The following is a 15,393-nucleotide window of genomic DNA, read 5'->3' as shown; positions in this document are numbered from 1 at the left end:
TTGAGGCCAGAAGTTTGAGACCAGCCTGGACAATATAGTGAGACTCCCATCTCTCCAAAAAAAAAAAATAATAATAATAACTAGCTGGGTGTGGTGACTCACGCATGTAGTCCCAGCTACTCAGGAGGTTGAGGCGGAAGGATCACTTGAGCTCGGGAGGTCAAAGCTGCAGTGGGCTGTGATCGCACCACCACACTCCAGCCTGGGTGACACAGTGGGATCTTGTCTCAAAATAATAATAATAGTAGTAATAATAAACAACTAAAACAATAAAAACAAGTGAAGCAACGATGACTAATGAAGTGCTTTAAAGGCGAGGAGACGGGGCCAACAGGGACAGGGAAGTTACTGTACACAGTCTGAAGAGGTGACAGTTAAGGACAGGGTTAGTCAGCTACACAGAGAGTAAAAAGCCCAATTCCAGGCTTTGAGCCAGGAATCGATGGAGAATTTGAGGAATAGAATGAAGCCTGGTACAACTGGAGCCTCGTGAGCCAGGGGGGAAGGAGAGCCAGTTAAGATGCAGACACCAGTAGGTGCCGAACTATGGACTGAACTTTCCCCTTAATGTCCCCCTCCACCCTCAAAACCCAGAGATCTGGAGGGCGCAGGGATATCGGGGGGCTTGTAGGGAAAGACACAGAGGGGGCGTCAGTAGCACCTCGGACAGCACCATCCCTGTCCATGGTGCTGACAGTTCGAGGCACTGACAGTCGGTGGGAATGTAGAACCGTGCAGCCGCTATGGAAAAGTTTGGCGTTTCCTCAATTCAACACAGAATCTCCATATAACCCAACAATTCCACTCCTGGGCATCTAGCCAAGGAAACTGAAAGCAGGGATCCAGATAGTTGTACACCTGTGTTCACAGCAGCATGAGTCACCATAGCCAAAAGGTGGAAGCAACTCAAGTGTCCAACATATGAACCGATAAACACCACGTGGTCCATTCACACAATGGAATATTATTCAGTCATAAAAACAAAAACAGTTCTGGCCGGTCAAGGCGGCTCACGTCTGTAATCCCAGCACTTTAGGAGGCCAAGGTGGGCGTATCACTTCAGGTCAGGAGTTTGAGACCAGCCTGGGCAACATGGTGAAACCCCGTCTCTACTAAAAATACAAAAATTAAGGCCAGGTGTGGTGGCACATGCCTGTATTCCCAGCACTTTGGGAGGCTGAGGCAGGTGGATGGCTTGAGGCCAGGAGTTTGAGACCAGCCTGGCCAACATGGTGAAACCCCATCTCTAAGAAAAATACAAAAATTAGCCAGGCATGGTAGTGCTCGCCTGTGGCCCCAGCTATCTGGAAGGCTGAGGCATGAGAATCGCTTGAATCCAGGAGCGGGAGGCTGCAATAAGCTGAGATTGCATCACTGCACTGCAGCCTAGGCAACAGAGAGAGACACTGTCTCAAAAATTAAAAAAACAAACAAAACAAAACAAACAAAAAACCCAAAACCCCACAAAATTTAGCTGGGCATGGTTGCGGCTGCCTGTAATCCCAGCTACTCAGGAGGCTGAGGCAGGAGAATCGCTTGAACCCGGGAGGCGGAGGTTGCAGTGAGAGGAGATCACGCCACTGTACTCCAGCCTGGGTGACAGAGTGAGACTCTGTCTCAAAGGAGAAAAAAAAAAAAAAGAAATTGAGGGATGCCACATCGGGCCTCCAAGAACACCTGTGAGCTGGGGAGGGTGGCATGGAATGCTTGGCCCTGTGGTCTGGAGTCAGCACTGGCTTCTGAGAGCCAGAGAAGGGGCAGAGTGGGGACAAGAACCTAGTGGGGCCCCGTGTGGATTCTAGAAAGGCACTTCCTGTGGGGGGCAAGCACCAGGTGGTGTCAGACCCCAGCCCCAGCCACCCTGAGCACAGAAGGTGGCTCCCCAACCTAAAGACGACAGGAGGTCATTTCCAAGAGGTGAGTTTATTGGGGGAGGGGACTGGTCAAGTCATCAGTGCAACACGGCATCCCCGCTCAGGGCAGGTGGGTCCAGTGTGTGAGCCCCGGGGGTCAAGGCATAGCAGCAGGAGGGGGAGTGAGCTACCCCCACAGGGCCATCCCCAGCCCAGTCCAGGGGCGGGGGGAAGGGGGTGACCCCTGGCGAGGTCCTCAGGCATCTGTGGTTGAGCCGGGCGGCTCCTGGGGCAGACAGTGTCGGTGCCGGAGAATCGACTTCTCCTCCTCCTGCAGGGACAGGTCACATACACGTCACCCAGCACGGGACACTGATATGTCACTGCGCACATGTCAGCCAGCACCCAGCATCTCAAATACACCCCTCCAACTGTACTCATGACTCTCTGGGGGATGTGAGGGGACCCTGGGCTCCCCACTCTCACCATCTCAGAGGCAGTGCTGGGGCTTGCACCCTCCGGGGACCCCCCTTCATCCCTCGAGCAGTCGGGTCCGGCGTCCTCCTCATACTCTGTCAGACAATCTGACTCCTCTCCTGGAGTCGGAAAGCAGGGCATGGGTGAGGGGATCAGGGCTGGCCTGTCATCTCCAGCCACTCCCTTCCCTCTTGGGGGTCCCCTGGGCCCCTCACCGTCAGCACAGCCATCGGAGACATAGCTTGTGGGGGGCTCAATCCGGGACACGATCTCTGCCAAGTCGGTGAAGCCAGAGCTTGGGAAGGCAAGCACCTGTGGGGTGACATTGGTGAGGCTCTTGGGGGGGCCCACAGAGTCTTGGGGCCCCTGGGGGGCCTAGTGGTCCACTGGGGGCTCAGAGGAGATCCTAGGGTGGGAACTCTCTGAAGTCAGCGGAGGTCTGAGAGCTCAGCAAAACCCAGGGATATATGGGGTCATCTGAGGTTTGGGGGAGACTTTAAGGGGGCTTGGGTTCTGGAATCACTGGAGTCAGAGTGGCCCCGGGGGCATCACAGGCTTACGTCTGCACGGCGGCTCTCATTAAGGTCTGCAGACCGCCGGTCTGTGAGCATTTTCTCAATGACGTTGCCACGGCTCCAGCCTCCAAACACTGCCTTCCCGTACTGGTAGCCCACATCCTGCGGGAAGTGAGGGGCTGGGTCCATGTCTGCAACTCCGTTTTGCTTGTCCCCACTCTGTCTGCCCCTTCTCTGGCCCCTTAAAAGCCTGATGCTCTGGGGGAGTTGGCATTTGAGACTCAACCTATTTCAGAGTCAGCTGCACATAGCACACTCCCCCACATATCCCCTGTCCTGTGCTTGACAGACATTACCAATCAATCTCTCCATGTTCTTTCCCACTCAGCCCCATGCAGGGTGTTGGGTAGCAAATAACACAAACTGGTGATATGTGAGCTTATTTTGAAGTCTGCAAACAGGCAGTACATCTGTGGATATTGCCATCTCCCAAGCCCACAGCAAACATCTTGAATTTCTCATGGCATGGCAGCCCAGTGAGCCCCCAAGGGACATCACATATTTCTTCTCAGACTCAGGGCTTCTGGGCTGCAGCTACTGATCAATTTTTCTTTTTTAAAATTTTTAAAAATTATTTTTATCTTTAATTTTTTAAATTAATATTATTTTTTGAGACAGAGTCTCACTCTATCACCCAGGCTGGAGTGCAGTGGCACAATCTTGGCTCACTGCAACCACTGCCTCCCAGGTTCAAGCGATTTCTCCTGCTGCAGCCTCTCAAGCAGCTGGGACTATAGGTATGTGCCACCACACCCGGCTACTTTTTGTATATTTAGTAGAGACGAGGTTTCACCTTGTTGACCAGGCTGGTCTTGAACTCCCGACTTCAAGTGATCTGCCCACCTCGGCCTCCCAAAATGCTGGGATTACATGCATGAGCCACTGTGCCTGGTCCTTTCTTTTTTTTAGAGACGGAGTTTTGCTCTGTCTCCCAGGCTGGAGTGCAGTGATACAATCATAGCTCACTGCAGCTTCGAACTCCTGGGCTCAAGTGATCCTCCCACTTTAGTCCCCCGAGTAGCTGGGGTGACAGGCGTGCACAACCACATCCAGCTAATTTTTTATTTTTAATCTTTGTAGAGATGGAGTTTTGCTATGTTGCCCAGGTTGGTCTTGAACTCCTGGCTTCAAGCAATCCTCCCACCTCAGCTTCCCAAGGTGCTGGGATTACAGGCATGAGACACCATGTCTGGCCCCTGATCAGTTTCAATTGGCTTGGGCTATGGCACATTTTTCAGGGTCAGTGGCACAACACACACACACTGCTACATCCCTCTCCTGGACCTGTGGCAGGCATTACTACTTCATCACTATTCTCATTCCCGCCAATGCAGAAATGGCATTAGAAATCACTATACAGTGCTTCCGGGGGGGCAGTTGGCCCATAAAGAGAAAGTTCATACACAGCACATGCACAGCCATATCCCCACCACATCCCCTGCAGACATCACTAATTGATCACTGATCTGTTTTCCAGATTCCAGATAGGATTCCTGGATTTCTCCCGGATTCCTCCCCCTCCTGGATTCCTCCCCCTCACACTGCTCTGAGCTTTAAGTAGCAAAGCTTTGCTGGACCGCCTATGCAGGCGCCATGCCACTCCTGCCCACTCACATAGATCTGGTCGAACTTCCCGAAGTCCATGGTCTTGAAGCAGTCGATGGGCGGGCGCAGGTACTCGCAGTAGGAGCTGGACTTGACAACCTCTAGCTGCCGCACGCAGGACACGTAGGCCAGGCGGGACTGGATTTCAGCCATGTCTGGAACCTTCACCTTGTCCGCCCAGGGATTCAGCCGCTTCCACAGCAGCCACCAGCCAGACAGGCTGTCTCCGTAGGTGCTGAGGTCCGTCTCGTCCTGGCTCCCCACATCGATGGCGATGACCGTTTTGGCACCCATGCTGCGGGCGATGTCCGCTGTGGGGTCAGAGGGGTCAGCGGGCTGCTCCTCTCAGGGGCAGGGGGCACAGATGTTCAACCCAGTCCCACAGACGCCATATACAAATGATCACGCAAAAAAAAAAAAAAAAAAAAAAAACCCACACATGAAAACAACATGCTGTCATGTACAGGGAATAGAAATGATGCAACTGAAGTTGAAGAGTGGGGTCAGGTGTGGGGAGGTTTTGTTTTATTTTTTGAGAGAGTCTCACTGTGTCGCCCAGGCTGGAGTGCAGTGTATGATCTGGGCTCAGTGCAACCTCCAACTCCTGGGTTCAAGCAACTCTCTTGCCTCAGCCTCCCGAGTAGCTGGGATTAGAGGCACATGCCACTACACTCGGCTAATTTTTGTATTTTTAGTAGAAACCGGGTTTTCACCATGTCGGCCAGGCTGGCCTTGAACCCCTGGCCTCAAGTGATCCACCCGCCTCAGCCTCCCAAAGTGCGGGGATTACAGGCCTGAGCCACTGTGCCCAGCTCAATAAAGCTTTATTTATACAGTCAAACAGAGGGCAGGATTCAGCCTGTGGGCCATAGTTTGCCCATCCCGTCCTATAAGATTGTGAGTATGTGTGCAGCTAGCGTACATGTCTATTCGTGTATGCACACTTCTGGGGTGTGAAATTTTAAGTTGTGTACCTGCCCACCTCTCACCTGCACCCATAAAGGTGGCAGGCATGGCTTAACTTGGTCAGAGGTGCCGCATCCTATCTATGTGTGTGTACATCCCTGCATGTTTGAGGGAACGTGAAGGACAAGTGGGACAGACTGGTATACATAGGCAAATGCCCTATTTCACTGACACACGTGTTCATCTGTGCACATGTACCTGTGTGTACACATGTGTGTGAGCTCTACCTGCCCGAGAGAAAGCATGTGTGTGTGTAGCCAGTGTGCACACATATGAATGTTGCATTCCACCTGCATGTCCCCTGATGTGCGTGTGGACATGGGCACCTGTCCCTCTTGTACGTACATCCACTTGTGCATAACAGCACGCCAGGAGGTAGATGTAGATTTCTTTTTTTTTTCTTTGAGTCGGAGTTTCAGTCTTGTCACCCAGGCTGGAGTGCAATGGCACAACCTCGGCTCACTGCAACCTCTGCATCTTGGGTTCAAGTGATTCTCCTGCCTCAGCCTCCTGAGTAGCTGGGATTACAGGTGCCCGCCACCATGTCCGGTTAATTTTTTGTATTTTTAGTAGAGACGGGGTTTCACCATGTTGGCCAGGCTGGTCTCGAACTCCTGACCTCAGGTAATATGCCTGCCTCAGGCCTCCCAAAGTGCTGGGATTCCAGGCTGAGCCACCGCACCCGGCCAGGATGTAGATTTCAACTGCACATGTCGCTGTCCACAGGCACCTCCATGTGCACGTGACTGTATGTGTCATACACGTGACTGTGTGTGTGTGTGTGTGTGTGTGTGTGTGTGTCTCACCCCTGCACGGGTGGCTTCGGCATGTGTCCCGTCGTTGAGCCTGTCTGTGTGCCCGTGCGTGTGTGTGTGTGGTGCGGGAGGTGCTTGCGTGTGTGGGTGGTGCGGGCAGCCACTTGCCTGGCAGGTTGTTGATGTAGCCGCCATCCATGAGTAGGTGCCCGTCCTTGGGGTCGCACAGCGGCGGCAGGTAGCCCGATAGCGTCATGCTGGCGCGCACATACCGCCACAGGGAGCCTGCGCGGTGGGACACACAGACACAGACACGCACAGACACGCTCAGACACTCCGGAGGCCCGGCCAGCCCGGCGGGCTTGCTGACCTGGGACGTTGTTAACGTAGCACCCATCCACCAGCAGGTGCCCGTCCTTGGGGTCGCACAGTGGGGGCAGGTAGGGGCAGTAGGAGGCGCTGGCCCGGATGTAACGCCACACACAGCCTGTGGGGATGGCGTGACGGGGGTAAGGCGCCCGACGAGTCTCCCTGCTCCCCTCCGCCGAGGACGGACGTACCTGGGGTCTCCGGGGCATTAGTGGGTGGCGGTTAGTGGTCGGCGATCGGGCCAGGGTGGACGGTCACTCGTGTTAACAACGTCCCAGATGTTCAGCGGCCCTCCCGGAAGCATCCCCCCAACCCCACGTGGTGTCAGCGGTTGCTGCAGGCTGGGCGGGGACACCCACCATCTTTGTGGACTCGCATGGCTGAGGCGGTGATATCTGTGGTCACGTTGAAGTAAGGCAGCCACAGGTCCTGCGGGGACAGGGATCAAGGTGGGGAAGGAGCAGGGGACTCCTTCGAGGAGGGGCAGGCAGGGCAGGGGACGGGGTGGGCCTACCTCAATCTGTTTATCCTGGAAGACCCGGTGGATGCTGCGGTTAAAGGCAGACCCAGTGAACATGGAGGTAACTGGGTACGTGAGGTCCAACACAGGTTCCAGCACTGAAGTCATGCTCTAGGGACAAGGGCGCCAGACAGGGTCAAATAGGAGTCACGTGGGGTCACAGATAAGGTTCACCAATAGGGGGTGAGCAAGGAGCACTTAGGGGCCAGGTGCAGTGGCTCACGCTGGTAATCCCAGCACTTTGGAGGCCAAGGTGGGCAGATTACTTGAGGCCAGGAGTTCGAAAGCAGCCTAGCCATCATGGTGAAACCCCATCTCTACTAAAATACAAAAAAAATTGCCGGGCTGGTGGGGCGCGCCTGTAATTCCAGCTACTCAGGAGGCTGAGGCGGATAAATCACTCCAATCTGGGAGGTGGAGGTTGCAGTGAGCCAAGATCGCGCCACTGCACTCCAGCCTGGGCGACAGAGCGAGACTCAGTCTCAACAACAACAAAAAAAGGAGCATTTAGGAATGATGTGGTCACCCAAGGCCGTTCACAAAGCGGTCACCAAGGGCCCTGGGTGCTCTAGTTGGGGGTTATGGGTTAGGGTCAGTAAACAGGAGGTCCCAAAATGGTTACCCAGAGTTCTAGAAGCATATCTATAAAAGTCCGGACAGCTGGGGTTTACAGTTTGAATCAGGAAGGGTAACCCTGACTCCGGAGTCTCCCCCATGGGATCAGATTAGGGTGGAGCCACGGGTTTTATGGCACTCCTGGGGTGCCGCAATCCCTCCTCCCAACACCACACCTTGGCCCACTCCCGGGCGCGCTGCTTCGTGCGGCTGGCGCTGCGCTCCTCCGCGTACAGCGCTCCGATGAAAGAGCCAATGGACGTGCCGCCTACTAGGTCCACGGGGACCCCCGCCTCCTCTAATGCCTTTAGCACTCCGATGTGCGAGCAGCCCCTGCCGGGAAAATGGGCCCCAGTGACCCGCTAGGCCCCAGCGGCAGGAACTCCCCTGCCCCCACCTCCTCCCACCTCCCACACTGCTAAGGAACAAAGGACCCGCCCCTACCCACGGGGTCTCCCACCGGGAGGAAGCTCCACCCTTGGACACCCAGGCCCCGCCTCCAGGAGCAAGCCCCGCCCCCACGGTTTCTCCCAGGAAGCTCCACCCCCGGATATCCAGGCCCCGCCCCCAGATAGCAAGCCCCGCCCCTCACCTGGCCCCGCCCCCGCCCAGCACAAGGGCAATGGTGTTCCCTGTGAGCACCCTCGCCAAGCGGGAGAAGTCGCTGTGCCGGTCCGCACGCCTGGAGAAAACCTTCTCGTAGAGCTCATGCTGGGATAGGGGAGATAGCCGCGACCGAGGAGCATGAGGGCGGGGTCCGGCGGATCCCCCAGGGGCACTCTGACCTTCGAGCCGTCCTCAGCTCTCCCAGGCCCCGCCCCAATATCCCAAGCCACGCCCGGTAGCCACGCCCCTGGAAGGTGGGGGCCGGCCCGCTCCTCACCAGCTTGGCAGGGCTGCGGCGCGAGAACAGGCGGCGCGGACAGCGCAGGTGCAGGTGCCCCGAGCACCAGCTGCGCATGTTGAGCCACTCCACGGTGCGTGTGGGGCCCGCGCCCTCCTCTCGGTGGAGCAGGACGAGCTGCTTAAGGGCGCGCACCGCCGTGTTCTCCAGCATCTGCTCCAGCTGCGGAAGATGGACGGCAGAGGTCACTAGCCACCCCACTACCACCTGGCCACACTTGGGTCCCTGATCACCTACCCCCACAGCGAGGGTACACGTGGCCTGGTGCAGGCACGGAAGGGCAAGGGATGGGGCCCGAAGCGGGTGAAATCAGGGGGCACAGCCTTCCAACCTGGCCGAGTGTGGGCTCCTGGTCCCCCAGGCCCACGATGAGGATGCAGTCGGCCTGTCGCAGGCAGCGCACGGTCCAGGGCGTCAGCGAGGCGTCCGTCTGGTAAAGTACGATACGGTGTGCATCCTCCTGCTGGGCCAGCCACCCTGACAGCCGGAACTCTTGAATGCTAGGGTAGGATGAGGGCAGCGTCATCCTGGGGCTGGCCTGGGTTCAGTGTGCTCCCCGAGACCACAGAGCTCCGTTGCTGGGAGGAACTTAGACACCCAAACCCCCACCATGGAAGTCCGTGCCCTGGTGGGCAGATTCACACCACTGCGAAACTCCCCGTTGACCTACGGGTAGGACGCATGCTCCGTGGTTGGAAGCCGAGAACTTGAACTCAGGTCTGAAAGAATTTGAGGCTCCAAGCCCACCCATCACCCTACCCACTCCCTTCTGCAACACATACCTATCCAGTGCGGAGGCCCCCAGGCGTGCCCGGATGATGTCACTGTTAAGGAGTAGCGTCGGACCTAGGGGTAGGTGGGGAAGGGAGGCTGGGAACCATGGTCCACAGGGCTGGGGCCTCACTCATAAAAGAATATCCATTACCCCACCCCGGTGGCCCTGTTCCCCTCCACCCCCCAAATGACCTACCCGAACATCTTTCACTCACTAATGTCCCACCCACGGCCAGCCCCCACCCATGACCCTCACCCCACTGACCAATGGCCTGCAGGGCATGCTGCAGCTCCAGCGTGAAGGCCACCATGGGGACCTCAGCACACACGGGCAGGACTGCCACCGTTGCCAGGTTGCTGGCTGGGTTGGTGAGTTCCGAGTGTGGGGGCACACCCAGCCCAGAGCCTGCTGAGAACCCAGTGGATGAGATTTGTGGTGCAAACCTGTGTCTAGAGAGCTGAACCCTCCTCCTCCTCCTCTTCTTCCTCTTCCTCCTCATCTGAAGTTCCTGCTCCTCTGCTCCCAGACTGCAGCCTCCAGCTGCCCAGTCTTGACTCTACCATACTGAAAACCGTGGGTCTGGTCCTAGACCCCCAGCCTTAACTACTATCCCCTCTTTTGTTAAAACCTGGCCATCCACCCTCCACTTTGGGCCCTGATCACCTCAGTGGGATCCATTACACAACTCTACAACCATTCAGATTCACTGTGCTTGGGAGATCAATTGGCCAGTGTCCCTGCCCCATTCTGGTCTTGGTTCCTCTGTCTAATGGGGGACCTGAACACAAAACGAGGCAGAAATAAAGCTACTTTTAGCCTGGTCAACATGGAGAAACACTACTCTACTAAAAATATAAAACAATTAGCCAGGCGTGGTGGCATATCCCTGTAATCCCAGCTACTTGGGAGGCTGAGGCAGCAGAATCACTTGAACCCAGGAGGCAGAGGTTGCAGTGAGTCAAGATCATGCCACTGCACTCCAGCCTGGGCTACAGAGCGAAACCCTGTCTTAAAAAAAGGAAAAGAAATGACAAAGACAAGAAAAGAAAAGGAAGTAAAGCTACTTTCGACCCATCTGTTGCTTCCCAGCTTCTCCACTAACAGCCTAGACCAAGCTGTCAACTCCCATATCTTGCCTAGACCTCTCGTTTTCTCCTTACTGGTGGAATCCTTCTTCCCATGTAACAATCTAAATAAGCTCAAATGCCTGTCCACAGCCCCTAGCCCCTATGTGACTTACCCCCCAACTCCTGCCACCTCTCCCCTTGATCACTTTCCTCCTCTCAGTGCTTCGAAACCACCAGCCACCCTGTGCAGCATCCCTGGTTTCTCTTTCATGTCTGGCCCCATCTCATTTGTCGTCTCAGCTCACTGTCTTTAGAAAAGCCTCTTTCTTCCTCCCTCCCTCCCTCCCTCCGTCAGCCACACACCATCATGACCCTCTTTTGTCTTCTAGATATTGTTTTGTTTTGTTTTGTTTTGTTTTTGAGACAGAGTCTCGATTTGTCGCCCAGGCTGGAGTGCAGTGGCGCGATCTTGGCTCACTGCAAGCTCCGCCTCCTGGGTTCACACCATTCTCCTGCCTCTGCTTCCCATGTAGCTGGGACTACAGGCGCCCGCCACCACGCCCAGCTAATTATTTTGTATTTTTAGTACAGACGGGGTTTCACCGTGTTAGCCAGGATGGTCTCGATCTCCTGACCTCATGATCTGCCCGCCTCGGCCTCCCAAAGTGCTGGGATTACAGGCGTTAGCCACTGTGCCCAGCCAATATTGTATTCTTTATCTGTAATTTCTTTCCTTCTTTTTCTTTTCTTGGTTTTTTTTTTTTGAGATGGAGTTTCACTCTTGTTGCCCAGGCTGGAGTGCAATGGCACAGGCTCCGCTCACTGCAACCTCCGCATCCCGGGTTCAAGTGCTTCTCCTGCCTCAGCCTTCCACCACGCCCAACTAATTTTTGAACGTTTAGTAGAGATGAGTTTCACCATGTTGGCCAGGCTGGTCTCGAACCCCTGACCTCAAGTGATTCATCTGCCTCGGCCTCCCAAAGTGCTGAGATTACAGGCGTGAGCCAGGCCTCTAATTTCTTAAAGATGTCTTTTCTGCCACTACTGCCCTGCCCCTGCCTCGGGGGATCTAGGGGTCAGGGCCAATTGGGTAGAGCCCCTGGAGGGAAAAGGGGTATCTAGGTTGCTGGGCTGGCCCAGAATCTGGCTGCCACAATGTAGAAACTAAGGCCCACATTTCAGCAGGCCTCCAACCCCATTGCACGCCCCATTCTGTTCTAGCTCATTGAAATCACAGGCTGAGACACGGGCTACATCTCCCAGCATGCTGTAACTTCAGAAGGCAAGGTGCCCAGAGTCCTAAACAACAATCCACAGACTATTTTCCATCACGGTATGGGAAGTTTTGTTTGTTTGCTGTTTTATGTTTTCTGAAACAGGCTCTAGCTCTGTCGTCCAGGCTGGAGTACAGTGGCACGATCACAGCTCACTGCAGCCTCAACCTCCGGGCTCAAGCAATCAATCCTCCTGCCTCAGCCTCCCGAGTGGCTGAGACTACAGGCATGTATCACCACGCCCAGCTAACGTTTGAAAATTTTCGGCCGGGTATGGTGGCTCACACCTGTAATCCTAGCACTATGGGAGGCCGAGGCGGGCGGATCACAAGGTCAGGAGATCCAGACCATCCTGGCTAACACGGTAAAACCCCGTCTCTACTAAAAACGCAAAAATTTAGCCGGGCGTGGCGGCAGGCGCCTGTAGTCCCAATAGGGAGGCAGAGGCAGGAGAATGGCGTGAACCCTGGAGGCGGAGCTTGCAGTGAGCCGAGATCGCGCCACTGCACTCCATCCTGGGCGACAGAGCGAGACGCCATCTCAAAAAAAAAAAAAGAAAAAGAAAAAGAAATAAAAAAAAGAAAAGAAATTTCTGTAGAGACGGGTGGTCCTACTGTGTTGCCCAGAGTGGTTTCAAACTCAATCTCCTGGGCTAAAGCAATCCTCCTGCCTCAGCTTCCCAAAATGCTGAGATTACAGGCGTAAGCCATCACGACCGGCCTTGCCATCATATTCTGATCTAGGACTCCCTTTCTCTCTACATCCAAGCCATGGACTTCCCCAGCAAGCCCAGACTCCCGGGCAGACTCCGCCGCCTAAGACTCCATCCCTGGCACCACTGATTCACTTTCCAGCCCATTAACTAGCACGCCTGGGGTCAAGGACTCTGTTTCCCAGCATGCTCACGAACACGAACTCCATTCCCCAGCATGCACTGCACCTCGGTCCTACTTCGGGTTTGAAACCCGCAGGGGCATGATTTCTTCGCGGAACTCCATTTCCCAGCATCCCTCAGGAAGAAGGCGTCCCTCCCAGCATGCTCTGGACGCGGGACTACATCTCCCAGCACGCTCCGGGCCGGCCGGCTCTCACCTGGGAAGGGTCCTTGCAGCTGCTGCAAATTTCCTAGAATTTTCTGGCTCAGCAGGTGGATAAGACGGGTCACAACCTGGGGGCGTTGGAGGCCGGCATTTCAGTGAGACCCGGGAAGCAGCTGTCCAGGTCCCACCTCTCCCTCCTCTGCCGGGGCTCCTGGGTCCCCGTTACCTGAGTCCCACCCCCAAGAGCCCCGCCCTTACTCTCTCGCCTTGGCACCTCCCTCGGCCCCCGTCCCTCCGGAAGCCCCTCCCACACGCTAGGCCCGGTGCCCCCGGGGTCCGGCCTCCGGCCCTCTGCCCCGCCCACAACAGGGCGTACCTGCGGGTACCGGCGTTTGATGTGACCCAAGGTGCCCTCGGGAAGCTTGGCCAGCTCCGTGTCTCGCACCGCGTGCACCGTCGTGGCTCGCGGCTGCCGGGTCAGCGCCTCCACCTGGGGAGCCGTGTGCGTAATTGAGGCTGCTTGGGTGGGGAATGGGGAGGCCGAAGATTGGTGGAGAGGGGGCTGTACTGCCCCATCTAGGGATCCCCTGCAATGGGGGTGCAGGGAAGCAAGCCTCGCTCGCTACCCATTAGAGGTCCGAGAAGAGGGAGAGGACAGGGATACACGACAGGCGGAATCCCCTTTTCCGACGAAATGAGGTCTGGGAGGGGAGCGGACTGGGTGACGTCAGAGGTCGGGAGCTGCATTCACCACTTTACCCGGGATGATGTGTGTGTGTTGTGTGGGGATTGGCCTGGAAAAGGCCAGAGGTCAGTGGGTGGGGGCCGCGCTCACCACGCCGATGAGGTCGCCGCGGCCGTACTCGCCCACCAGCTCCTTCTTGCCACTGCCTCGCTGGATCACGCTACGCAGCCGCCCATTGAGCACGATGTAAGTGCAGTCGGAGCGGTCCCCCTGCCTGAGTGGGCGTGGAGATCAGCAAGGTCTGACCACCCCCAAGTCCCCACCCCTAGGCCGGGCCTGAGCGTGGTGGAAGCTGCACCTGTACAGCGCGCGTCCCGCCTCCACTGCCGTCCAGTCGATGGCGAAGTCCATCTGGCGTACGAAGGGCGACATCCTGGCTGCCACCGTGTGCGCCGCGCTCAGCACCACACTGGGCTGTGCGCGCATGATCCTGCAGGGATAGACTTGGGATGAAAGAGCAAGGCCTCAAAATTGCCCTACACCGGCGCCGGGGGGCCAGATCTGGAGGGTCCCTTCTGCTCTTCCAGGAGTGAGGTTGAGGGATGGGGTCCTGGCCACTCTCACGGGTTGGGGGTCCTCCGAGTGCCACCCCCACTCCAACCTCAGGCCGTCATACTCGTAGAAGTCGGACTTGGAGATCCGCAGGAAGGTGCAGTCGCGCTGGGCTCGCAGCGTGAAGATGAGAGGTTCGCCAGTGAGCACCGCCAGCTGCCCCACCAGCTCCCCGGGCTGCGCTACAAACAGGCACACGTCCTCCGCCTTGTCAATCATGCGCTGGTACACGTGCAGGCAGCCCCAGAGCACGAAGTGCAGGCTCACGTCCTGTGCGGGCAGGGGATGTGATGAACACAGAACCCGGACAGCGTGGACCCCCAGCTCAGGTCAACGTGCTCCACAGAAAAACATTAAAGAAGGAAGGAAGGGTTAAGAAAAATATGAAGGCGCAGGACGCGGTGGCTCAAGCCTGTAATCCCAGCACTTTGGGAGGCCGAGACGGGCGGATCACGAGGTCAGGAGATCGAGACCATCCTGGCTAACACGGTGAAACCCCGTCTCTACTAAAAACACAAAAAACTAGCCGGGCGAGGTGGCGGGTGCCTGTAGTCCCAGCTACTCGGGAGGCTGAGGCAGGAGAATGGCGTAAACCCGGGAAGCGGAGCTTGCAGTGAGCTGAGATCTGGCCACTACACTCCAGCCTGGGCAACAGAGCGAGACTCCGTCTCAAAAAAAAAAGAAAAAAAAAGAAAAAAAAGAGAAAAATACGAAGGCGCAGGACGTGGTGGCTCACGACTATAATCCCAGTGCTTTGGGAGGCCGAGGCAGGGGAGTCATTTGAGGCCAGGAATTCGAGACCAGCCTGGCCAACGTGGCAAAACCCGTCTCCACTAAAATAAAAAAATTAGGTGGGCGTCGTAGCACATGTCTGTAATTCCAGCTACTCAGGAAGCTGCGGCAGGAGAATTGCCTGAACCTGGAAGGCGGAGGCTGCAGTGAGCTGAGATCATGCCACTGCACTCCAGCCTGGGCAACAGAGTGAGACGCTGTCTTAAAAAAAAAAAAGAAGAAGGCCGGGCGCGGTTGCTGACGCCTGTAATCCCAGCACTTTGGGAGGCCCAGGTGGGTGGATCACGAGGTCCGGAGATTGAGACTGTCCTGGATAACGCGGTGAAACCCCGTCTCTACTGAAAATACAAAAAATTAGCCGGGCACCGTGGCGGGCGCCTGTAGTTCCAGCAACTCGGGAGTCTGAGGCAGGAGAATGGCGTGAACCCGGGAAGCAGAGCTTGCAGTGAGCTGAGATCACACCACTGCACTCCAGCCTGGGCGACAGAGTGAGACTCCGTCTCAAAAAA

At 56.2% G+C, this 15,393-nt stretch overlaps 1 protein-coding gene across 26 annotated transcripts in view; it reads right to left on the bottom strand.

Annotated features, from left to right (window-relative positions):
• Positions 1–1,907: 1,907 nt before the first annotated feature.
• Positions 1,908–15,393, bottom strand: part of PNPLA6 (patatin like domain 6, lysophospholipase) — a 28,193-nt gene continuing 14,707 nt past the window's right edge. For 3 of the 26 annotated variants that reach the window (XM_074025618.1, XM_074025617.1, XM_015440662.3), the window contains 19 exons: positions 14,157–14,362; positions 13,839–13,970; positions 13,631–13,754; positions 13,172–13,285; positions 12,848–12,923; positions 9,679–9,822; positions 9,422–9,485; positions 8,971–9,139; positions 8,619–8,801; positions 8,328–8,446; positions 7,912–8,068; positions 7,115–7,231; positions 6,960–7,029; positions 6,602–6,718; positions 4,520–4,821; positions 2,891–3,007; positions 2,546–2,642; positions 2,340–2,449; positions 1,908–2,184 (listed from right to left, as the gene is read on the bottom strand). In XM_074025618.1, the coding sequence (XP_073881719.1) occupies positions 2,110–2,184; positions 2,340–2,449; positions 2,546–2,642; positions 2,891–3,007; positions 4,520–4,821; positions 6,602–6,718; positions 6,960–7,029; positions 7,115–7,231; positions 7,912–8,068; positions 8,328–8,446; positions 8,619–8,801; positions 8,971–9,139; positions 9,422–9,485; positions 9,679–9,822; positions 12,848–12,923; positions 13,172–13,285; positions 13,631–13,754; positions 13,839–13,970; positions 14,157–14,362 (2,493 nt within the window). In that variant the 3' untranslated portion in view covers positions 1,908–2,109. Of the gene's footprint in view, positions 2,185–2,339; positions 2,450–2,545; positions 2,643–2,890; positions 3,008–4,519; positions 4,822–6,399; positions 6,719–6,959; positions 7,030–7,114; positions 7,232–7,911; positions 8,069–8,327; positions 8,447–8,618; positions 8,802–8,970; positions 9,140–9,421; positions 9,486–9,678; positions 9,823–12,695; positions 12,924–13,171; positions 13,286–13,630; positions 13,755–13,838; positions 13,971–14,156; positions 14,363–15,393 lie in introns of those variants that run through there. The other 23 variants (XM_015440663.3, XM_005587759.4, XM_015440661.3 and 20 more) reach the window with 15 other exon arrangements.

The sequence above is a fragment of the Macaca fascicularis genome, chromosome 19, assembly GCF_037993035.2.
Source record: "Macaca fascicularis isolate 582-1 chromosome 19, T2T-MFA8v1.1".
Lineage (NCBI taxonomy): Eukaryota > Metazoa > Chordata > Mammalia > Primates > Cercopithecidae > Macaca > Macaca fascicularis.
Note: the sequence above shows the minus strand (reverse complement) of the source record. Positions and strands in the feature narration are given on the sequence as shown.